The sequence below is a fragment of the Pongo pygmaeus genome, chromosome 6 (assembly GCF_028885625.2).
Source record: "Pongo pygmaeus isolate AG05252 chromosome 6, NHGRI_mPonPyg2-v2.0_pri, whole genome shotgun sequence".
Taxonomy (NCBI): Eukaryota; Metazoa; Chordata; class Mammalia; order Primates; family Hominidae; genus Pongo; species Pongo pygmaeus.
Genome location: NC_072379.2, coordinates 115,391,703 through 115,416,970, shown reverse-complemented (window position 1 = coordinate 115,416,970; position 25,268 = coordinate 115,391,703). Strand labels below are relative to the sequence as shown.

The 25,268-nt window shown below is 37.0% G+C and overlaps 1 protein-coding gene across 2 annotated transcripts in view; it reads right to left on the bottom strand.

Annotated features, from left to right (window-relative positions):
• The window catches only part of MET (MET proto-oncogene, receptor tyrosine kinase), a 123,222-nt gene that overhangs the window by 79,776 nt on the left and 18,178 nt on the right, over positions 1-25,268 (bottom strand). The window contains exons 2-3 of one of the 2 annotated variants that reach the window (XM_054495521.2): positions 19,804-19,853; positions 15,299-16,512 (exon numbers count right to left, since the gene is read on the bottom strand). In XM_054495521.2, the coding sequence (XP_054351496.1) occupies positions 15,299-16,512; positions 19,804-19,846 (1,257 nt within the window). In that variant the 5' untranslated portion in view covers positions 19,847-19,853. The remainder of the gene's footprint in view (positions 1-15,298; positions 16,513-19,803; positions 19,854-25,268) is intronic. The other variant, XM_063667785.1, reaches the window with a different exon arrangement.

Sequence of the window (25,268 nt, the reverse complement as noted above, 5' to 3'; positions counted from 1 at the left end):
ATTAAAGGAAATTGCCTACATGGCCTCCTACAATCTGATTCCTTTGATTTTAGAATCTTCTTCCTTAAGCCCACTTCTACAACTTTTTAGTGTAATGCTCCCTAAATACCTTCTCAGCATGTCCTGTGACAACCATGCTAACCTAGCAGAGAACTTGGGTCAGGAGTGGCCCTGCCCTTCCTGGCTGTGCAGCTTTAGGATTCCTAGATCTCTAAACTTCAGTTATTCACTTGTAAAGTGGGAAAACACATATCTATATAACAGATTTGTTTTGAGGCTTAAATGAAACGAATCCAGTGCCAGAAACATATTAAATGGTCACTTCATTTAGAAGACCTACAGTAGGCCGAATAATGTCTTCCCAAAATTCATGTCCACCTGGAAAGTCAGATTATGACCTTATTTGGAAATAGGCTCTTTGATATGTAATTAGTTAAGGATCTTGAGATGAAATCATCCTGGATTTAGTGTGTGCCCTGAATTCAATGACTGTTGTCCTCATAAGAAGAGGGGACACAGAGAGACATGGTGGACTGCCACGTAAAGACAGAGGCAGAGATGGGAGTAAAGCTGCCACAACCTAAGATGCCTGGGACACCAGAATTGCAAGAGGCAAGGAAGGAGTCCTCCCTAGAGCCTCCAGAGGGAGCATGGCCCTGGCTGATGCCTTGATTTCAGACATCTGGCCTCTAGAACCATGTGAGGATAAATTTCTGTTGTTTTCAGCCACTCAGTTTGTGGTAATTTGTTATGGGAGCTCTGGAAAATGAATACAATACCATACCATGTGACAGACTGTTCTAGGTGCTGAAGGATATGGCAGTAAATAAAAAAGACATAAATCCCTGCCTTGTGCAACTAAACAGTTATTACTATTGTTGGTCTAGTGAGTCCTCATAATGCCTATGAAGACAAAGTCCAATTGTTTAGATCAATGAGCCTCAGTTTCGTCATCTGTAAAATGGAAACACTCACACCTATTGAAGAGAATTACTTAAGTTCATAAGTAAGGTCATCCATGGCTGTCCAAAATTTGTGGACCTGTTATCTGTCCACTATTATTTTACACTATTATCTAACGCAGGGGTTGGCACATGTTTTTTGGGAAAGGGCTAGATAGAAAATATGCTAGTCTTTGAGGGCCATAGGGTCCCTGTGGCCTCTCTGTGTGTGTGTGTGTGTGTGTGTGTGTGTGTATGTGAGTGTTTAACTGTATAAAAAGGGAAAAAATGTAAACAAAATAAGTTTTCACTTGTTGAGAATATAAAAACAGGCTATTGTTTGTCAATCCTGGCAAATGCTTCTACCTTGGGTCTAGCCTCTACATAGGGAGACAAAAGATTGACACGTAGAATAGCTAACTGATGCAAAGTATAAGAACTCAGTTGATAGTTACATTCTGAAAACACTGTACTGGCAGTAAATCCTCTAAGACTAGGAAAAGAATAAGATCCCTGTGGGCTTAAACAGCTGGAGAAGGCTCATGGCAGAGGTCGAAGTTGTGCCAGTTATTAATAGAAGCTGGATTAGTAAAGAGAAAAGAGAGATAAATACTTGGAGCAGAATATATTTTATGTATATGTATGTATGGGTTTATATACATATGTGTACAAACGCATTTAAATATAAATGAAATAAATAAATCCTTTCTTCTTGAGGTACCACCACAATTCAAAAGAATCAATTCTACAATGATATGGACCTTGGAATTGTAAGTGTTAAAACTTTTGCTTCTTTATCATCATTTCCTAAGGTGAATCAGATCTGAAACAGACTGTGTCCATGTGTTTTCGGTTAGCAGCCTTCATACTGCACTTCAATCATAGCCAGGAGTGACAGAGTGATTCATAAAGAAAATTGTTCCAAGCTAGGAAGGTTTTAATGCTTAGTGCAAAGAAGTTTTCTGCTTTCCTCTACTTAGTTAACAGAAACAATTTCAATGCACTTACTCATAGAAGTATAAGAGATTCTCAGAAGACACAACACCAATTACCCTGGGCTAACAAATAAAACAGAAGTAGTTCTTCTTGGAGGTGATAAGAGCCATGGTCTGTTTATGTGCCTAACAGTGTCACACTCAATAGAAACAGGTGATAAATATCTTCGCGGAGGGCCAGGAGAGATGAACGATGGATGAAACAAGAGTCCTTCAATTGTGCCCCAATATATCGTTCAAGCCCATGACTATATTCTAGCCTGCCATTAATCCAACTGTCATGACCTCTTATCCCTCCTTTCCATCTTGCCACTGTAGAGTGAGACTCTTTACTTATCTGCTCCCCTTGTTTCTGATAGGACCTGTTGATCAGAAACCTCCATCTGTGGGCTCCCCTTCTCAGCAGCCAAGGTCCTTGCCAGAGGCCCTTACTCAGTTCTCACTGCATCTACACCAAGGCCAAGCTCAGGAAAGCTTCTCTCTGTACCAAGCACGTACTTGGTGCCTTTGAAGGTTGTCACTGGGATTACGATCCTGTGGCCACAGGAAGGATGGTGTTGATAAAGACCTTTGCCCTTAACTTCATTTCCTTAACCCATATATCATTTTCAACTTGAAATCATAGATTGGTGACCAACAGTGAAAATCTGTGGACTTCAAATGAAAGCTTCAAGGGGGTATCTCTACTGGTGTCACTGCTCAAGCCACGCCCACTAAAGCATTGCGTAAAGTCCCTCTTACAGATAGTATCACCCGCTCAAAGGGTGAGTGCTGTTGAAAGGCTTGAGAAAACCTTATGGGAGCAGAGAAAGTATTCCCTCTTTCTCTTTTTAATGACTTTAATGCTGAGTTCCAAATTTCGATTACAAAACTCTGGAATTCCTATCTATTCACCCTCCCTATCTTAATCTTTCCTTTTTCTTTCATTTTTCTCTTTCTTTGTTCTTTGATCAATCTTCATTGCAGACTGGTGAATGAAGGAGGGTGTGTGTGGGGGGGAGGGGAGGGGCATAGGTAATAGTGAGTGAAACTCCCCAGTTTTTCTTCAGTGCTAATTTAACTCTTGAAAACTCCCCAATTCTATAAATTAGTTTTTAGGGATTTAGGGGAGAGACTGAAAAACTGTTTTATCTAAATAATTATTTTATGAATCAGCATTCTATTTATAGTAATATATTTTACATACAGGGCTCTGTCATACTTCTTTGCTCATCCGATAAATGTATATATTGTTCAAGCTATTGTATTAGGTGCTGGGACTGTGGAGATAAATGGCATAGTTCATCCCCTCAGGGGGCTAACGATGGAACTGTTGGACACATTACCACGGAGTGTGGTAAGAGACATGGTAGAAATAAGCAGAGTGCTACTGGTGTGCTCAGGAAAGGCAACAAATCCAGAATATGGGGGGCAGGGGATGAGTTGAAGGCTAGGGAAAATTGTCCTGGGGAAGGAAATGCCAGCGTGGAAGTTTTAAAGAATAGGGAAAAAGTGTTAACCTGACAAAATGAGTGTTAAAGGGAATCTGAAGCAGACCAAGCTACACATGTTAAGGCAGGGTTGTGAGGGAGGCTGATGGATTCTGGGAACTACAAGAATGACAGGTTGCGGGTAGGACAGGGTGGCAGTGCTGTGCTTGAACCGTCTCATAACAGTTCACAGAGCCAAGTGTGCACATCTCTTCCTCATTGTTGTTCAGTGACTAATGCTGTTTCAGTGGTACCTTGAAACTGGCTCAGTGGGATATTTACACCATAGAAATTGGCAAATGCTACAAATTAGGGGCTTCTGCTGCTCCTCCCCCCAGAGTTTAACATTTACCAGCACATCACTGGGTGTGAAGGAGGACCAGGAAATAGTCAGGGCCAAGGACAGAAACTCCTTAAATATCATATTATTATCCCTCAGATTATAATCAGATATACAAATAGGTTTGCTCTTAACAAAGATTACTTACTCCAACAGCACTCTGGAGACAAACAGATTGGGTGGAGGTGAGGAGGAGCCACTGAGGTCTAGTTTTATCTTATTGGCATCATTGTCAATACACTAAACAAAAAAAAACCTGTCTGGAATGATAATATACAATTTTCTCTTTCTGCTTTGTGTGTATAGAGAAGAAAAGAGGTAAAAAATCTTAAGCTTCATATTTACTATGAATGAAACCAGGCTTTATTTTGAAGAAGGAATGCAAGACTGAATTAGATTATGTTAATGAAGAAGTCTGAGATAGGATAAATGATTCCTTGGAAATATTAAATTTCTTGACTAAATAGGTGTTGTTAGTTGTCACCAAACCAGCAGCTGGATAGAGTGCTTAAGAAACTCTTAAATGAGGCTGGAACACAAGAATGAGAAAGTCAACATGGGTTAATGACTGAGCAAGGTTGTGTAAACTATTACTTAATCCCAATTGAGGGTTTTCTGAGCCACTGGGGAACTAGATTCAGGTTGATAGACAAGAATAAGATTAGCAGGAAACACAGCATTAAACAAACAACAGTTCAGTTTAATTTGTGATTTACTCATACTTCAGAGTACAAAAGGAAAGCTTTGCTAATAGCAAGAAAGGTAAAATTAAGCCATGCCAACATCGTTATTAAAATAATTGGCCAGCCATTCACTGGAACAGAGATTTTATTATACATTGGCAGTGAAAATAGAAAATGTGACTGTTTCTTAACTAGTTCTTGAACCACCAGCATATAGGGTATTAACTAAGGTGCTGGGAGTTTTAATAGCTGGTTCCAAGAGCCAAGTGCATGCAGGGGAAGCTTTCATATCTAAAGATCACACAAATACTTAATTAATATTTACTTATGAAAATTTAGGTGTTTACTTTCCAAATATTTCATAATCCTTCTTTTTTCATGAGTTCATCTGCATTCAATTGGATTGTTATCTTATCACCAGGGTTATAAGACATCAAATAGCATATAGTTAACACCATGGTTACCCTAGATCTCACAATAATTTGGAGGGTTTTTTTTAATAAGAAAACTTTCTTTTGTTAGGTGTGGTGAAGTCCCGTTGTACATTTTTTTCTGTGATCTGTAACTGTGCCACAAATAGTGAACTCCAAAATTTCAGTTCCGAGGTCAATGTGTTTTTCTGTGCAGAATCTACTAAAAACAAATGGAGACAGGAGACAGGCATGAGGCAATTATGCTACCTACTCAGCCTAAAAAATGTAATTGCTACTCATGTCTCATGTTTTTTTCTTAAGCATTTGGTTTTAAAAAGAATCTAGACAGAAAATCTCAGAATTCGTCACAATTTACCATAGTACGGTATTACTTTTCAAAGCAGGCATATATAAAGTGGGTCCTCTTTGTACATGTCAATAATCTCTGCTTTGACCTTTTGAAATTAATTACAAGTTTTACCTACTTTGTTAAACTACTACTTATATATTACAAATCATTTTTCAAACACTGACTAACATCCTTAATACCAGGCCAGTAACAGAATTGATCTTGTGCTTTGCATGCCCAACTCTACTTGAATCAATACCTTTCCTAGAACAGTTCTGAAAGTGAGAGTAAGTTTGGTTGAGAGTAAGAAATATTGCTCATTTATTTCCACATTGGCGCCAGATAAACCCAATGTAATTGGTGTTTTTCACATTAGAAATACTTCTCAATTACTCTTACTAATACATTTATTCATTCTTGTTTACCATGATGTTGGAGCCACAAATAAGTTTACATTTAACAAATCATCAGTTAGATTATGCCCTATTAGAAATTCCTCTTCTTTATTCATTTAATTCAGTCCCTTAAGCCCCAGGATCACCTAATTTGACCTCATATTCATCACTATTATTGTACTTTAGAACATTTCCAGAGTCTTGGACCTTCTCATATTATTGAATACATGAAGAAAAATAGTCTCACTTTCCTATTATTTTTCCCGAGGTTGTGTGTAACCCCTATACACAGTGTACTCTTGTAAACAGTTTTTTACACTCAAGATTCTGGTCGCCTTACGGGAAAATAAATAGTCCTCTGCCTGTAATTACAGCCTTCAGGAAGGGGCAAGCCAGTGACCTCTCTGACTTGCAGGCACAGGAATAAGCCCTGAAGCCTCCTATTCCCTTGGAAAACACCCCTTCTTTCTTGGCCAAGCAAAAATAAAAAAAATGAGCATAAAGAAAGGTGAATATTTCTTTTGATGCCTCACACATCTTTTTACACCTGTATTTCAAATCTTCCTGGTCTGTAGACATGACTAAAACAATACTGCTTATGATTCAGTCATACTTCAGCAATTCAGATGATCTCTGTTTATTGTGTGAACACATAGATTTCTTTTGAGAATCCAAGTTTTTATATCAAATAAAATCAACAGTATTGTTTATGATTTGTAAAGCATATGCTTAGGTACAAAGAAGCATGACAAAGTGCCTGCCCTACAAGACATAAACTTATTTAGATATTTGCATGATTAAATGTATATAGATGAACAGGATTAAAATGAAAGAGAAAGGCAAAATATGTCTGTAGGTAAAGATGAAGGCATTGCCTATAAACCAGAACAATATAAAGATGGCACTGACTGGAGAGCACTCACTTGTACATTCATAAGTGCTCATGATATCCTTGTGAGCACTTGTCTCTCCTTTGGCCCTCCATGCACATGATTCTCATGAGAAGGAAATGGTCTAAAAATGGATGCAATTGTGCAGAGTACAGTGCACAGAGGCAGAAAGACAATGTGACTTGGGATCACTTCAGCATCACATTCTCTTGAATTCTATTAATGTTTATAATTTTGATAGTTTCAAAAGAGCTTATTTCGTGTGTTCTCAGATTCTTATGTTTCTCTTGGTCATAAAACTTATTGGTAATAGGAAAATCCCCTCCTCCCCCAAGAGGAACATGTTCTTCTGACAAATGGGGTCCCAAGTGTTGGCTATAGAAGGAAGAAGAGGGAAACAAGGAAGAAACAACTTGGCCTATGTAAGAAACAGTGATTTTCAAAGAAGCTGATTAAGGTGACAGGCCGGGAAAGGCAATGAGTGTGAGCATGATCTAAAGTATGTTCTGAGCTTCTAGTAATCTACATATTATTTTCTACATATGAAGAAAAACCACATAATAAAAAGTAACTTAATTCATTTATAAATCAAAAGAATGTTTAAACACATTTACTGCTGTTTATTTTAAGGCAGGAAATGTTTTAAAAAGTTAAATTCTCCAGCATCATACTACTTCTTGCAATGTTTTTCTAAGGGTAAGATAGTATGCACTAATGACCACAAACCACTTAAGAAAGCTGATTTAATGTAGCAGCTTGTAGTTAAGATGTAAAGCTTGTGAAATAAGTAATGACTATTAGTTTATATATTTGCCTGTGTACTAAAGACATACTGCTTTTTTAAAGTTTTAAGCTTTATATAAAAGTTAGCTTTCACCTCCTCAGGACAGCCTTTTGTGACTCAACTACCAAATTTAGATATTCCCTCTCATTTGCATTCACAGATGTTTATTTCCCTCACAGCATATTTCATAAATTATCATGATGTATTTGCTCATTGGTGTGACTGAATGTTTACTGTCATCTTCACTAGTCTATCTGCTTGTTGAAGACAGGCACAGTCTAGCTCATTCTCCATTGTAATACTATCAGGTTTAGAGACTAAATAAATATCTGTTGAATTTCTGGTTGAATCTTGGTTACATGAATTAATCCTTTCCTCTGTCTCCTGCTGAAAACAATGATTACAAGGTTTTGGCCCTTTTATGCACTAAATAAAATGGTTAGGCTTCTAGCACTTGGCTTAAACTAGTAAGATGAAAGGACAAGCAGGTAATGTAATTAGCTTAAGATAAATGGAAAATATTGCACATTTTATTGTCAAGATATTTTTTAGAGATATTCGTTTTCGCTATTGACTGCTACTGCATTAGTGCTTGTAATCTCCTTAGTGCATTAGCACTAAATACTATTGATTCACTCAGAGCTAACAGACCAATTTAATCTGTGCATTTTCCCCATTTGCTGAGCATGACTTCACCTATAGTTTAGTTAGTAGACTGGTTGCTAGATGCAAGTGTTAATTGGACATTTTAAATTTAAAACATTGTTAGAAAGTTTAATATCATACAAATTTACTTCTTTGATACACAGACACAAATTCTAGCTAATCATGAATAACTATATATTTTGAGATGATGACTCAGCAAACTTAATTTTTATAAAATCAGCCTTAGAAGAGAATGGTTTACAAATCAAAACTAACCTTAATTCACTCCTTTTATCTAGGGCACGATTTGAAGTATCATCTACCATTTTAATGTCCTCTGACTGATGAACATTTTGCTGATTTACCCAAATAAGACAAATGAAGTCAGACTTTACTCTGAATTCACAATGGTTTTTTTTTGTTTGTTTTATAGTTATACTGTTCATAAATCATTTTTCCCCATTTGTGATCACCAAGAATGGTTAAAACAAAGCTTTAGTCTAAATTAGCATGCAATTGCTAGACATTTTTCTTTCCTCTTGTGGGGAGACTGGAAACTATTTTTGAAGTATATATGGGTAGCTACACTTTGTCTGCTCCAACATTAGACTAGGTCTAGGGTGAAGTGCAGTAAACTGCTTCCCAAGGCAGAGTGAGGCTTTTAGAATAGGAAGTCAACATGGCTCAGCAAGTAATTCACATGCAAATGAACCTGCCTGGAACATTTTAGTTAGAAAAAAATATGTAATTAGCAGACTGGAATGTATCCAGGATCCTAGATTCGGTTACCACATATACTATTTAAAAAAAAAAAAAAATCAAGGGAAGGAGTTTTAATGACTTCAGGAGTAGCTGAGCCCTTGGTTTCATTTTCCTGATAACGAGCACTTCACAGTCCTCCCTGGACGCTGGAGATGTGACTTAGGGCACATATCTGGGCTCTGAATCATTCTGAACTCTGTGTGCCCACTGAATCAGTGTCTGTGCCAACCCATGAATAAGCAGTGGCAGAAATTCCTGGAGGGTCTTCTATCCAAATTCTGACAGGTCCCCATTTTTCTTTTTAGACTGAGGAGATAAGAACATAGGGTGGGATGGCCACTGATAAGGCAGAAGTCTGAAGTAAGGATGTAACACCCAAAATGTGAAACAGTATTCGGAGTAAAAATATCCATTATTACTCAAAGGGGTTCATATCCTTATCAATGCAGCATACCACATGCTTCCAAAAATCTCTAATCATGTTTATGTCAATGAAAATATCATGTATCAGAGTTGTGGATTCAGTTTTTAATTAACATTTGGGCTTTACAAAAATCAACTTTAAGATTTATTTCATTTTGTACAAACTCCTTCCTGTTTGCGATATCAGTTTTATCAGATGAATCTCCGTGTAGAAATCAACTACCTAAATAAGACACAGCTTATAATGCCACCTGCTTGAAAGGACATTAGGAAGAATGTCAAATTAATTTAAAATGCATGTGGCATAGTTAACGCTTCATTCCCCACACAAGTGAGAGATATTATCAATCATATCATGAATTAATATAACCCACTGGTAAAACCTACCCACAGTTTTGGTGACAGCTTCAGCACTGTGTTCTCTTGCTATTAGGTTATAAAAACATCATGCCTTTGCTTTTTCATCTTTCCTGGGGTAGAGAGACCTGTGAATGAGCCACGTAATGGTTTAAAGAGCAGTCAGCAAGAGGAAGGGAAAAAGCAAAAGGAATTAGTGGTTCATTTTGTAACATGTTTTCTAACACCCCAAGGGTGTGCCCAGTGATCTCAGGGGGCGTTACAAAATTCTGGAAAGAAACTAATTTTAAATTTCTTTTAATAACATAATGCAATATGCCACTTTTTGTGGAATGAGTAGCATGGATAATTAAAATAAAGAAGTTAGGAAGCAGTGACTCCCTGAGCCTAGGAGAGGATGAAGTAGTGTCTAGAGAAGAAAAAGAAATGAAATGCAAAATTAATAACCTTTTACTTACATTTTTTAAAAAGTATATTGAATCGTTATACCTCAAGGATTTTCTTTCTTGCAAGATTTTGCTTTGGTAGCTATTACATTTGGCATATGGCCAAGATATTTAATATTTAGGTTTGGAAGGCTGTCTAATATTAAGAATGAAGAATCCTTAACAGCATTTTTTCATATTGGATAACATTTTCTCATTTTTGAGCACAATAAGTAAAAAACTCTATAATCTGACTTCACATTTTTCATCCCTAATACAAAATACATTCTCTTGAGAGTGCTAGATTGTTTAAATAAGGCATGCCAAACCAGTATAATCACATGGATGTTATTTGTAACATTGACTCCACATTCACAGTTCAAGTGGTGTGGGAGATTATAGATATATGGCCTATAAAAGTTATAAATCTTTGTTTATTTTATTAAATATTACGAGACATGCCCTGAGGATGACAGATCAATAACGGTCCTTGTGGTTTCCTGATGGAAGGCTGCAATTATTTCCTTCCATTACAACTTAAACGTAACTCGATTTTACTCATCTATCATCTTTATAATCATAATAAAGAAACATCACTGTATGTTTATTTTTCTGCCTATTCCTATTATTCCTTGTTTGCATCTTGTTTTGATTTTTGTCCTCCTTTAAAATTGTTCTAATCACTTTGCTTTCTTCCTTTGATGGCTCTGAGTAGTGACTCTTTAACTTTGGCATTCTGTGAAACGGAGATGGAAAATTACTACCTTAAGTTTCCTTTATTTTGGGAAGCAGTTGGCTACTCTTTGAATTTGAGTATAAATGATATTTAAAAACAAGGAAGCCCAATACAAACAACATATGAGGTTGACTTTTTCTAAAACTGCATTATCTGCAGATTCTTGAATGCAAGATATGACAAAGTACATAAGAGTAATATCTTAGGTCATGGACAGTTAGGGTTGAAAGTGAGAGGAAGGAGAACAACTTATACCTTCTAACTTGACTATAGTACAGTTTTGATTCAATTGTCTTTCTCCCCATCCTCTGCCCCCTCAAACTACCACCACTCCTCACCCCATCTTTTTTTTGGAACTATTAAATCTTAAGAACAACATAACACAAATTAAGCATTATGGAGGTAGGTCACTCATAACAGTTAGAGAGGGAAGTGAAAGACCCTTGTAAACAATAGAACCGGAACGTGCCTCTTCCAGAAAATAATCCAATCATTTGAATTTGTCTTTCTTTACGGAAGTATTCCTTACAATAATAGCTGCTATTTATTTTGTGCCAAGGACCAAGTTGGGACCTTTTACAGATGTTATTAATATACTTGTCCACACTATAGTCCTGTATGCAGGACGATGGGTTCAGAGTTTAAATAATGCTTTCATGGCCATCCAGGTAGAAGATGGTGGGGTTCAGATTTGAACCCACATCTCTGACTTTAGTCTCTTTCCATTAGTCCATGCTGTCTCCCAACGGGCTAAATTTATAGTCATCTTGTGCCAGGTACCTCATATATATTATCCCAAATTTTCACAAAAACCTGTGAAGTAGGTATTGTTATCTGCATGTTACCAAAGAGACTCAGCTTCCAAGAAGTTAGGTAATTTGGCAGAAGTCACATGGTTGGTATGCAGTAAACCAGGACTTCCACCCAAGTGTGTCTGGCACCAAATGCTTTTCCCCTTCACTTGATCCAACTTTGGTCATTAAGGTCATCAAGATGTTGGTGAAAATATTTGCTACAAGTCTTTCAAATGCTTATCTATAGAGCAAAACTTTGATAATAGAACTTCAAGAAAAACAGTGTTGTGTGTTAATTGTATTTTCTGAGAGGCAAGAGCTATTTCAAGAACCCTTTTCTAATTTCAACTTTGATTAAAATTTTTTCTAAAATGTACTATTTCACTTGTTTTAACAAATATTCTATAACTTAGGGAACAGTATCTTTGCTGATTTGGGGATTTAAAAAATTCTCTTATTCTGTATTGATTCTCATTTGTAGGAGATTGGGCCAATGTGTACTGATTCTCGTTTTTTTCCTGAAATTGTCACGTTAATCAATCCCTTATATGTAAAAGACTGTTAGAGATTCCACAGTCTTAAAATTAAATTCCACTTAATTTTAAACAAGTTAATGAAATTTTTGCTACTGCTTATCCTCAAATAGAGATGAGAGTTTTTTCTCCCTACATATGGGTCTTTACAAAGGTTTCATCCATATTATGGGACAATTTTCTCAATTATTTTATTTTGAATAATAATGTGCTATTTAGAGAATATGCATTAGCCTAAAACAACTTCAATCAATATTAATTTAGGATGCTTATAGAGGTTGATTGATGAATGGGTAAAGGAGGAGGTAAAGATATTTAAACAGATTTAGTAATTATTTGTGGGTGTATAATCTCATAGTACTCAATGTTGGAAGCCACTGTAAACAAATTCTTTAGAATCACTTTCAGAAGCAACATAAAAAATGGACACATTGTGAGGATCAAGAATATATTCTTATAGAACAACTGACATAGTCAGCAACACTGGTATTCTGTAAGTGGGCATTTGTGGCTTGGGATAAGTTTCCAGAAACAACATCACATGTGGAGACAAAGAGTTCTGAAGCACAAATAGCTTATGGGTGAAGATGATGAGCACTGGGAATTATCAAATGACTCAAAAGAGGGCTTTTGTGATGTCATCAATATGAGAAGATGCATGTGAAGAGTTTGCATAGACATATTTCATGAAATGTGAGACTGGGAAAAGCAATATAATATGTGATCCTAAATAAGCAAGTCAGGCCTGGTACACCTGCTGGACCCCTAAAATGTAAAAGGCCTGTCCCTGGCACTCCCATTATCCGATCTTGTTATAGAAATGCTTTTTGCACATGGCGGCGAGCTCAAGGAGTGCCAGGAAATCCCTCTTTCAGCAATGTGTCAGCACTGAGGACTGGGCAGAAGCATAAGTGGAAAGTTACTGCTGCAGCTCAGCTTTCTTAACCTTGTCCACAAGAGTCCCTTTATAAATGTATTAGAGATGTTAATAACAAAACTACAATATGTGTGTCTTTTCACCAAACTTGATGCCAAAGTAAAAACTCAGTTCCAAGAAATTATTAAAAGGGTCACTTGATTTCTGGCCAAGTAAATCTGCCAAGACAAAATGGAGTCATCTTATTGCTTGAGAGTCCTGCTAAACCGCTTTGATCTTGTAATCATTTTGTTTTTTGTGTGTGATGAATGGCTCTAGGTGCCTTCATTTTGGCATTAAGCTAGGAAATGATTATACGCTCATTATTGAAACAATCTGAGGTCTGGATGGGGTATATGAAGAGAGAAAATATGTGTAGTCTCAGTCTCAGAAGAAGTTTGATCTTTGTAACCAGAGAAGATAAACAGGCAAATAAATAGAGGAGGTTTGAAGGTATTTGTCTATGGAATTTGGCCAGTGTAAAAGTTGGCTTCCTTTGTAAGAAGACTATGTTGGCAAGTTCCATCTTGCTTCCCGCAAGAATTTTTGTGATGGGAGTGATAATGGTTTCAGGTGTGGCTAGTGCATTTTGGGAATTTTTCCTGGGCGATAAAACTGATCTGAATTTCATTGGATAATCCTGTCTCTTTGTCTCCCTTGGAACACTAAAAAAGTCAAAGGGGTAGGATGAAATTCAGATGTGTTTTGAGAATTTCTAGAATTCATAAGTATCTTTACATCTAAGGATTGAAATGTACAAAATTTAAAAAATGAGATATCAATATACCTTTATGAATTCTTTTTAATTTTTTCTTGCCCTACCCTTTTTAATTTTTAACAAAGAAAGATTTAAATAGCAAATCCATGTGCTCTAGGAGCCCTGGAGGAATTCGTGATAGACTCTTTTAAAACTTGTGTCTCAGAATCAACTTACTGGATGCAGAAAAATATCTTCTCTGTAATGCTATTAATATTATATTTTTATTTCCTAATCCCAGGTTTCTGAAAATCATTTTGTTTCCTTTCATTCTTTTGTAGTTTCTAGTAAAGAAAAGGGGGAGCATCATGAGGAATTCTATTGCTTCTTTGCAACATATATTAAACGTATGCAGGGGGAAATAAGTCTTAGTTGGAATGTATGTGCATTTATGTTATGTATATTCATAGACTTTGGAAGAGAGAGGAAGGAAGTTTTGTTTTTAGTTCACCAAAAGATGAACTGACTTTCTTGGAAGTATTTTCCTAGCATCATAAAAAGTTAACTATAGTTTCCATCTAGAGAAGTGTCCCAGACATTTCAGCAAAAGTCAACCAAATGTTTCTGAATTAATATGCCCTTACCCCTCAGCAAATTATATACTTTATGCTACTGAGGACATGTTTAATGTTCTACCTGATTGCAATTATAACCTTTATAACTTAGATTGAAAACTGCTAAGTAAGTGAAACATACCATGCCAAAGTCAAACTGTCTTTAGAAAAGCTATACTATTTGTTCATTCAATTATGGTCATAGTCAGGTCCGTATTCCAAATCTGGCCCAGATCAAGAAACTCAAAGCCATAATAAACACTCAGACCAGGTGATCAACTGACTAGCAGGATAAATCTCCAGGTATCGCTGATAGCTGTTACTATATTTAAATCACAGCACCAAGAATATCTCTAACAGCTCCTATGAAAATACCATTTCATATAAGTATAAATAATCATCAACCAAAATATTTATGCTTATAAATAACAAATACCAACCAGGTAAAGTGCCAAGCTAGAACTTGGTAGACACAAGTCTTTTCCAGAAGGAAGTCCATGATTAAAGTTAAGCTCTAAAGGAAGGACTTGGGAGCAAACATTTCCTCTCTACTCTTACAGGTTATTTAGAGAAGTATACTAGCTCATTTAAAAATGTTTTATTTATCAGCATTTCAGAAGAGATTTTTTAAAGTTAAGACCCTTTAAGTAATGTCAAGAATATAGATTAATCAGTTGTGTATCAGTGAGAGAATATAATCTCATAAGGAACAATTCTTTAAGGCATACAAATTAGCTTGAGCATCTTGTAAATGTTGCAGAGATTATACAGAAATGTCAATAATTACGTTTTATGGGAATTGCTGCTGTGATAAAATCTGTGTAAATCTGATAAAATCTGTGTAAATATAAAAAAGCTTATATGGGAAATAACTTTAATATAATCTGAAATGTCACGAACATGCAAATCTGAATTGTAAAAATATTTTTCTTTTAGTTACCATATTACATTTTAAAGATATAATTTTAGGTGTAAATGAAGATTCAATTCCCCAATTTTCTTGGAAAAAATCTGCAACTATTTTGGATAAATGCCATTTACCAAGCACAAAAGAAGCCCTGGATATTCTTTTTGAGACTGATACTTATTTCTAATTTATACCTCATAGTTTATAAGTGGGGAACTGATGTGACTTACCCTATTAAAACAGTGCTCATGATTGGGTCCGTAAAAATGCTGGAGACATCTCACATTGTTTTTGTTGACGATCTTGTTGAAGAAGTCGTTGACATATTTGATAGGGAATGCACACATGGCAGATCGATCCATTGGTTCGGCAGAATCTGGCTTGCTTTGTGCGAACACCCCAAAGAGAATGTCATCATTCAGGCTGGCTCCTATTTGTCTAGCAAGTTGGGCCCCAGGCTTGCTGACATACGCAGCCTGAAGGATATTAAACACTTCCTTCTTTGTGGATCTCTTTTTTCTCTTTTCTGTAAGAATACACTCCAGAGGCATTTCCATGTAGGAATGCAATCCAGAGTTTATGGAACAGAACCTGATTATTCTTGTGTGAAAAGTCTGAGCATCTAGAGTTTCCCTTTGGACCGTCAAGAAGTAAATAAAATTGTTGCTTTCAAAGGCATGGACATACTTAATGGGGTAAGAATCTCTGAACTCAGGTAAAACATCAATGTAGGACTGGTCCGTCAAAAACATAAAACCATCTTTCGTTTCCTTTAGCCTTCTCACTGATATTGAATGCAATGGATGATCTGGGAAATAAGAAGAATTTATGGTATTACCTACAAAGAAGTTGATGAACCGGTCCTTTATAGATGAAAGGACTTTGGCTCCCAGGGCGCTCACCACACAGTCAGGACACTGGCTGGGCTCTTCTATCTGTGGGGAGAATATGCAGTGAACCTCCGACTGTATGTCAGCAGTATGATTGTGGGGAAAGACATGTCGCTGGCAGGTCCCTCTGTTGACGCTGCCACAGCTAATGAGTTGATCATCATAGTAGGTGTCGACAACTAGAGCCATGTTGATGTTATCTTTCCAAACGCCTCCTGATAAATTGGCTTTGCTGCTGCAGTCCTGACATGGGAAACAATCTGGGTGTTCCAACACAGGCCCGGTCTTGTACTCAGCAACCTTCTGAAGGTCTTCCTCATTTAAAACATAAATGTAGTTAGTGGCACCAAGGAAAATGTGATGCTCATGTAGAATGACATTCTGGATGAGTGTTTCCGCGGTGAAGTTGGGAAGCTGATACTTCATATTCACATTCATCTCGGACTTTGCTAGTGCCTCTTTACACTCCCCATTGCTCCTCTGCACCAAGGTAAACAGGAGCACGAGGATGCCAGGTGCAAGCACAGCGGGGGCCTTCATTATGAGAGGTTTATCTGCCAAAACAGGTTCAAGGCGAGAGCAGTTCAGTCGTCAGAAATGAAGAGAAAACTGAAAGACCTATACCATTTAAACTATCAGAAATAAAGCTTCCCAACTGGACTTTTACATAGAAGGAAAACAAAAACTCTAGCCAGTTTCACATAAAGATGCATTGTGCAGTTGGACATGACTCCACATAGTTTAATTTTAGAATTCAAGCCATGAACGAATAATTTTAGAGAACCATTGAGATGCAAACAATGTTCTGTATTAAGGTTGATACAGTAACTAAGTTAGACTCATTCAGCAATGAAAGAAAAAACATAGCAACTTTCTTTCTTAACCCCTTGCTGGTTGTTTAATGTGGTTTAATAACTGTGGTTAATGACTAGGTTGATATTTAAACTTTCTCTGTTAGTCAAGTAAAGGAACTGTGGTTCAGATTCATTTATTCTAGAAATCACAGCAGGCATTGTTTTCTTGAGAGCATGTAGAATTACTAGGCTAAATTTAGCTTCCTTTTGGAAGAAAACAATCATAAATTCTAGAAGCAATATGATCACATGCTGTTTATAGGATTTTGTGTGGAGAGGAATGGTATGGTTATAATTTGGCTATAGTTAACCTATTGTTTTAGACAGACAAATGTTTAATGTAAGATCACTGGGAACTGAAAAACAGAAGGCTGAAAATGTATAAAATAAAACGTAATCTTCAGAACTAAAGTCCTAGAACTACTTCTCAGGGAAAAACAACATATTGTTCATTACCAAGTCAAAAAGCTATTTAGTAAAAAGAACATTATTTTAACATTTCATTGTATGCATATAGACAGTATTTCTAAGAGGAAACATGAATGGCCTTGTTCTTCAGTTTTTAAAATTTAAGGTGCACAAGTTATAAACATTGTGAGTTCTCCTTATAGTAGTTATAGGCAGGGTAGTAGGTTGGAAAGGAGAGGTCTTAGAATGAATATAAACTAAATAGGTATGACTTTTTTTAAATAGCATAATTCTGATAGGACAAAGGGAGCCTCTAAAAACATACTAGGCACCATGACTGTGCCAAAAACTAACCCTGGATCTACAAAAACCATATCAGAAATCACTGAGCAGCTGGTATGTGCAGGGCACTGTGCTTGCACTATGGGAAATGGGACATAGCCCCTGCCCTTCAGTGAAGCTGCAATGTGGCTGAGTGATAACACATATATGATGATTATTGTGGCACTGCACATGGCATTACAATACCCTGCATAGCACAAACCAAAAGCTACAAGCATCAAGGGAAAATAGCACAGCCTGTACTTAGGATTATTATGATCATGAGAATTAGAGACAAGTTCACTATGTTGCGAGGTCCAGGAGAGCAAGGACAAGGTCTGTTTGGCTCATCATTGCATCCCAAGTACCTAGTACAGAGCCTGAGATGCAGAAGGTGTTAAACAAATAGATACTGAATAAATGATGAATAAATATTAAGCCAAAATTCAAAGTTACATAATGGTTAAGTGTAGTAGCCAAAATTTGCGTCCAAAACTTTTTGACTCCAAATCAAAAATAATTTTACCCTACTAATAGTCTAAGAATTGGGGACTTTAAGAGGTGATTGATAATCATTAAGGAATTTTGAGCTAGAGAGTCATACAATGAAGGTTTTACTCTAGGAAGATTGATCTGGAGGCAGGGTGGCTTAGAAAAGAGAGAACCTGGCAATGGAAAGACCAGTTGACAGGTTATTTTCATATCCCATAATGAGGTAACAAGGGCCAGAACAAATATGGTAGCCCCAAGGATAGAAGGAATGAATAGGGGACATATTTGAATAAGTAGGATTTGATACCCTAATATATCAAACACAGTGCAAAAAAGAAAGCAAAGACAAACAAAGATGATTAGCAGTTATCTGGAAAAAGTAGAACAAGTTATAAAACTAGGGTAGACTGCACTGGGAAGTTAGGCTGAATATATGGGAATGGTAGATTCGTTTTAACCATGTTGAGTCGGATGTGCTGCTGGGAAATGAGTGCATATTCTCCTATAAGGATGACTAGCAGGTTTTACATTATTCACCAGGAAGCAGGTGCCTGGAACAAGTGAAGAATGAAAACTCTGAGCAGACAGACCATTAGTGCCAAAGAACAGGGGCGGAAATGAGAAGGATTCTGAGAAGCCTGCCTTGACTGGGAAAGCGGCATGATCAGTCTTGGGTGAAACAGTATCTGTCTTGAGTGAGACACATGAGTGTCAGGTATTTGCCACTGCTGCACTAGAAGGAATAAAAATTTAGAACTTGATTGGCAGAGTAACAGAGACTCCACTCCGACTAGAAATAAACTTTGCACATTATCTGCATAGAGGTGATGGTTAAAACCAGGAATGGGTGTGTTCATGAATGGACTAGATGAAAGAAGAGAAGGCAAATGGCCTAAATCTTAGCGGATACCCACAGTTGAGAAATCTATGCAGGAGTCAAGGAAGGTTAAGGTCAGTGAGGCATCAAGAGAGCAAATATTGCACTGTGTCACAAAAGCCAAGCGAGGATCTCAAGAAGGAGGACGTTGGTCCACATGAAACCTCTTTGTTGATCTTCAAGGCAGTAGTTTCTATAGTAGTATCATATGTTAAATTGAGGGAATGCGTGATGAAGAAGTAGAATGTTTGTCAAAAGGAAGACAAGCAAAAAGTAGTAACAGGGTGAAAAGGAGTTTATTCTTAAATTGTGGGAAAGACATATGATTATTGGCAGGACCCCCCTTTCTTCTACTAATATTTATTGGATGTCTACAAAGACATGATGCCCTTCCCTGGGAAGCTCAAGTCACTTGATAGAGGCAGTGGGTTAACAGTTATCAGAATGCAGAGGAAGGGAGACCAACTCGACTGGAAATGATGCTAGAGCCGAGTCTCAAAGCAGGATAAAGAATGAAAATTCCTGGCTGAGCGCGGTGGCTCATGCCTGTAACCCTAGCACTTTGGGAGGCTGAGGTGGGTGGATCACTTGAGGTCAGGAGTTTGAACCCAGGCTGACCAACACGGTAAAACCCCATCTCTACTACAAAAAAAATAGCTGGGTGTGGTGACAGGTGCCTGTAATCCTAGCTACTTGGGAGGCTGAGGCAGGAGAATTGCTTGAACTCAGGAAGTGGAGGTTGTAGTGAACCAAGATTGTGCCACTCGGGGTACAGGCTATGAAGGGATAAGCAAAGCTAGAGAACTGTAGTTGGACCAGAGGACAAGATGAAGCCTCAGTAAGGCAAAGCCATGTAATAATAAAAATAACAAGAACATGTATTGAGTGCTTACCCTGTGCGAGGCATTCTGCTAAACTCTTGGATTTACTCTTCATCACCACCCTGTGAAGAAGGAAGTATTATTATCCTTCTCTTCTAGATAAGCAACCTTGCTAAAATCACACAGTTAGAACCAAGATTCAATTCCACGTCTGGCTAACAAGAACCCATCCATGCTCTTAAGTGCTTCACTATACCGAAGCAGCTTCCCAAGCGAGACAGGAGCATGTGCTAGAATAGAAGTCAGACAATCAGACCTCTGATCCTAGCCCTTTCCCTCTCTAGCTGTGTGACTCCAGGCAATCATCCACCTCTGAGTCCCAGGGTCAGATATTCTCACATCACCATTTTAAGGATCAAAAAGAGATCTCATCTCTGAAAGCACTTTATCAATATAGAGTATATATAAATGCTTGCTATTTTATCTGTAATTCTCATTGTTTTGCAATGTACTAGCAAATTTTTGGTGCTGGTAGAGGGAATAACAAGGAATAGAAGAAAAGGATTAGGGACAATTTGTTGTACTAGATGGAAAATACAAACTGTAAACCAAACTGCAAATACGTATCTAAACCATCTAGACAAGGGGAAAAATAAATATTATGTGAAAAGTTAACTGCACTTATCAATATGGTATCAGTGTATCTAACAAAATTGAGCTTAATATATAATTTATTGCTGTATTTTCTGTAGAAATTATAATGAAAGAAAGGAAACAAATGAATTATTATTGCCAAAAGGGAGAAAAGTATTATAACCAATTTGCATGTTAGTTGATGTCCACTAATGCAGTGTGAAGTGTGAATGACGTTTTTTCTTCTAGGCTTTTTGAAGGAGCCTGCAAAATAATCTGTAATCCTAGCACTTTGGGAGGCAGAGATGGGCGGATCACGTGGTCAGGAGATCGAGACCATCTTGGCCAATATGGTGAAACCCCGTCTCTACTAAAAGTACAAAAATTAGCTGGGCGTGGTGGCACGTGCCTGTAATCCCAGCTACTTGGGAGGCTGAGGCAGGAGAATCTCTTGAACCAGGGAGTTGGAGGTTGCAGTGAGTTGAGATTGTGCCACTGCACTCCAGCCTGGTGACAGAACGAGACTCCATCTAAAAAAAATAAAAACAAAAACAAAAAAATTAGAGATATTATATTAAATTATGTTTTTAAAATAAGATTCATATCAAGGTTCGCACATAAGTCACACACTGTACTAAATCTCAGTGGACAAGAATCCAAGAAAATGTACACATGTAGAAATAGGCTTTTTGTTATTTCATTTGATGAGATGGAAAATCAGTGGGGAAGAAGAATATATTTTCTATTTAAAGAAAAACCCTCACAGAACACAGTTGGAGTTAGTACCTTAATCTCCTACACCTTCTTTACGTTATCTGTTACCATATGGTGATGCCATTTTTCAAGTGAATACATCAAAAAAAGGTTAACTTTTTTAATTAAAGAAAAAAATGGGACTAGGGCCTATTGTCGACAACAGAAATTTTAATTAAAATAGAGGTTTCTGTTTAAACCTCAGATAATGAGAAAACGTAATCACCAAAAACACCCCATTTCCTTGATCATTCCCATTAATAAAGGCCCTTCCCCATTAACAAAGGTGTGTGTTGGTCAGATCAGATCTTTTCTGGGAAATGTTTTGTGTCCTTCCTAAGGAAAGGAGGGAGACCTTTTAGAAGTATTTGGTGCTGAGCTGGGCACTATGATGATAACTGCTAGTTAAATAAGTGACAGCTGAGAGGCCAAGTGCACAGGCACTGGCTAGATTTTAGGGTTTAAATCTCCTATCACTGTCTATGTTACCTTAGGCAAATAAGTCTAAGCCTCTATTTTCTCATCTAAAATATGGGCAGGATTATAGTACCTATCTCACTTGTGAGACTTATTCTAAGGATTCAATGAGTTAATGCATGTAAACCACTAAGAACACTGCCTGGCACATAGCAGGTCAATGCATGTTCTCTATTGTTTGTACATGGCCCCCAACAAACACTTATAAGCATCTAAGTGTCAGATACTGTACAGAGTGCTGAAGATACAAAGACAAATAAAACACTTTCCAAATGTCAGTGAGATCTCAGGCCAGTAGTGGAGATAGACAGACTATAGTTTAAACTCAATGTAGAAATGTCTACAGAGGCCCTTAAAGGGCAACTTAACTAGGACAGAAAGTCACGTGGGCTTACCAATCCATCAATCATGGTGCTTTCCTCATAATGCATTCACAATTCTGAGGTCAAACACTGGAGAGGACCTAGTTTTAGTTGTGGCAGTGCAGCTAATTATTTGTATGACCCAGGCAAGTCACCCAACTCCTCTGAAGTCAACTGCTTTCTTATTTGAAAATTATAATGCTGAACCAGCTGTGTGCTGGCTCATGACAGCCTACTATGTGCATCTCTTCCCAACTTGTGTTTCAGTGACCTCATCTTGGTAGCCTAAAATCAGCCATGGTGGCTCTATTGACACCATAGAAATTGGCAAACACTACAAATCAGAGCTCATTATTAAAGCCCGCAGAGGGATGGTTATTATATATTTAATGGCATACTCCTGGGTGAAACTAAAGAACTTCAAAGTGTTTTCCAATTCTAATAATTTTCAACTCTGAGATTGTTCCTCTATGATTACATTTTACACCAATGCCATTGACTTGGCATATTATTGCTTTCACTTCCTCATCTATATAACTTGCCAGATCTGGCTGTGTGAGCATTTTAATATTTATATTGGTAGTGAAATACTCCAGAAATACTTTCACTTTTCTTATATTTTTGTCCTGATATATTTATTCCCCCATGATGTGTCTGGATCAGGCTTTCAATATAGACTGTCTTTTCACTGTTTCTGTTATTTTTGCTTTCTGAAATAGAGCTAGCCATTTAACCAACTTTGAGCTCCCTGCTAAAAGGAACACGTAAAGATGATTCAAACAGACTGACTAATTCATTCTCTTAAAATGTTGTGCACATATCAGGTGAAAGTGAATCATCTATAAAACATTTCTTTATTTCTTTTCAGATGAAAGTTAAGGTAATATCACTGGCAAAACATTTCCTGGGAGTGATCATCTCAATGGCACCTTGGCCACTAAACTATTGATATTTAGGAGTACTTCCTTTAAAGAAGATGGCTGTTATTAATAGCTACAAATGTCAGTTCAGCCTACCTTTAAAACCAGTGACTTGATCTGTCCACCATCTGCCCACCTCTAGTTTTCTTATTCAACTAGCTTACATTAGTCTTTTTATTTCCCAGAAATCTAGCGATACATTCAAACCTCTAAGTATTCATTGAGTTATTGTCAACACTATCACTGTCCTCATCATAAAAACATTGCAGAGCCTACAAAAATGTATATTGCATTCAAACACTGATTCCTCAGGAAAAAACCCAACAGAGGCAATAGAATAAGTTTCTTCTTAAGAGAGAGACTTTCTAAACTGTGACGTAGGTAATTTTGCTTTCTTTAGGGATTAATTTTCTTAGCTGTCATAATTTATAACTATGTAGATAGCAGTTTATAGTACATAGATATGGTCAGTTCCATCATCTCTTCTAATCATGATTATCTTATAAGGTAAGCATTATCCTATGTTTCCAGATGACAAAACTGAGGTTCAAAGAGGAGAAAATATTATCTGAAATCTACTAAACAAGCAATTCAGTTCTTCTGAGTGTATTTCTAATTGTTTTAAAATGTATGATGCTTATTTGAATTGTTTTAAATTATTCGCATTTCCTGGAAGAGATTTTTATTCCAAAGGCACAGTATTTTAATAAATACCTCTTTTTACCTTCCCGGAATCCACTGTCTCTTATACTGGCAACTCTTTTGAAAACTCTCCCTCTCCTATCTGCTGGGACTGTCAATCACATGGTCTACATCTTTCAACACAGAATGAGTGTGCAAACCAGGCTAGCCTTTCAACGAACTCTATTCTCTTGACACGGAGCTTGGTCAGGGGTGAGTATGTGGCCAAAGCAAGGCCAAACAGAATCTCTTTGGAGATTTAATATGGATGCTGGGAGAGGGCCTCTTTCCTTCTGACAGCATGAGCACTAAAGATGATGTTAACTTGGGATGTCTGATGCCCATCCTTGCCACTACGTGGAGAAAGCCAGCCTGAGCATGAAACTGACCCAAGAGGCCAGAGAGCCCAGACACGCAGGGAGGCAGGCTCCTGATGTGATTGTTTGGGCATCTGTATCCAACCATGTCTTAAGCTAAGGGGAGCCAGTAAAATTTCTTCTTTTCTTCCTTACTTCTTTTTTTAAATAAGTTTAAAAATGATTATTTTATTCCTTGCTCCTGAAAAAGTCCTGAACTAACAATGTCCAGTAGACAATACTACAAACTTGAGTTTAAACACAAAGTCAAGTGCATAAAACCAACTTTATGTAAAATATTCAAGTAATTGGGACAAAGATGGTCTCTTTATTTACTTGAATAATTACTTTAAATATTTCACTTTGCATTTGAGAACATATCTATTAGCTAAGATTTCTGAGGTGGTATACTAGTTTTTTCTTATTATATAATTCCAAAATCTTCTACAATATTTACATAAGATAATCTCAAAATGGAAATAATGGATCTAAGTAAAGAGTTAAGATATAGAAACTGGAAAATATTTCAACATTGCTTTTAAGTGCAAGAAAGGGATTTACGATGATGGAATATAGCTGAGGTCCCATATTAAGGAAATTACAGTCATAAAAACAGCCATAGCTAAATCTCCAGGAAGACTTGCCAGAGTGAAATCTTAAGGAAAAATCTTAGCCCTCTCCACATTTATATTATTCTATTAACTTTAAAAGTAGGCCTATTAAAATAGAGTTAAGATTCCAATAGAAAATTCCTAATGACATTTAAAATACTGCATTTATAAACACTCACTGTTTATGAAGAATCATGTTACATTGTATCATATGATATTAATCAAGTATTTGGGAGCACCCATTGCATGCCATGTACTTGACTAGATACTAAGAGTTTCTTCCTTCAAAGAGTGTACAGTCCATGGATTTGAAGATAACAGGATAAACTCCGAAATCTAAATGTGTAACCTAAATGGAAAAGTGGATAGATCCACTGGGCTGAAAGCAAATTTGTAAACATGCTTAGTTGAATGTTTGATTCTTATGCCTAAAGACTTAACAGTTAGTGTTATGATCATCAAAAGCACCTACATTGACTTTAAAAAGATAAAACAATAGGCTGTGTCAAAAATCCCTTCTATCATAGCCAGACACTACCTTGACAATGGTTTCCAACAGTGAATCGAAGGGACAGGAGGAATCTTCAGAATTTTTCAGCGCATTCAACTGCTCTTTGGTATAATCACATTTAAACACCCCAAAACAATCTGGAGACAAGGTGGAGTGTAGTGGAGAGAGTGTGGGCTTTAGTGTCATACACACTTAGATGGGATGTGAATATGGCCTTTTCCGCTGACATGCCT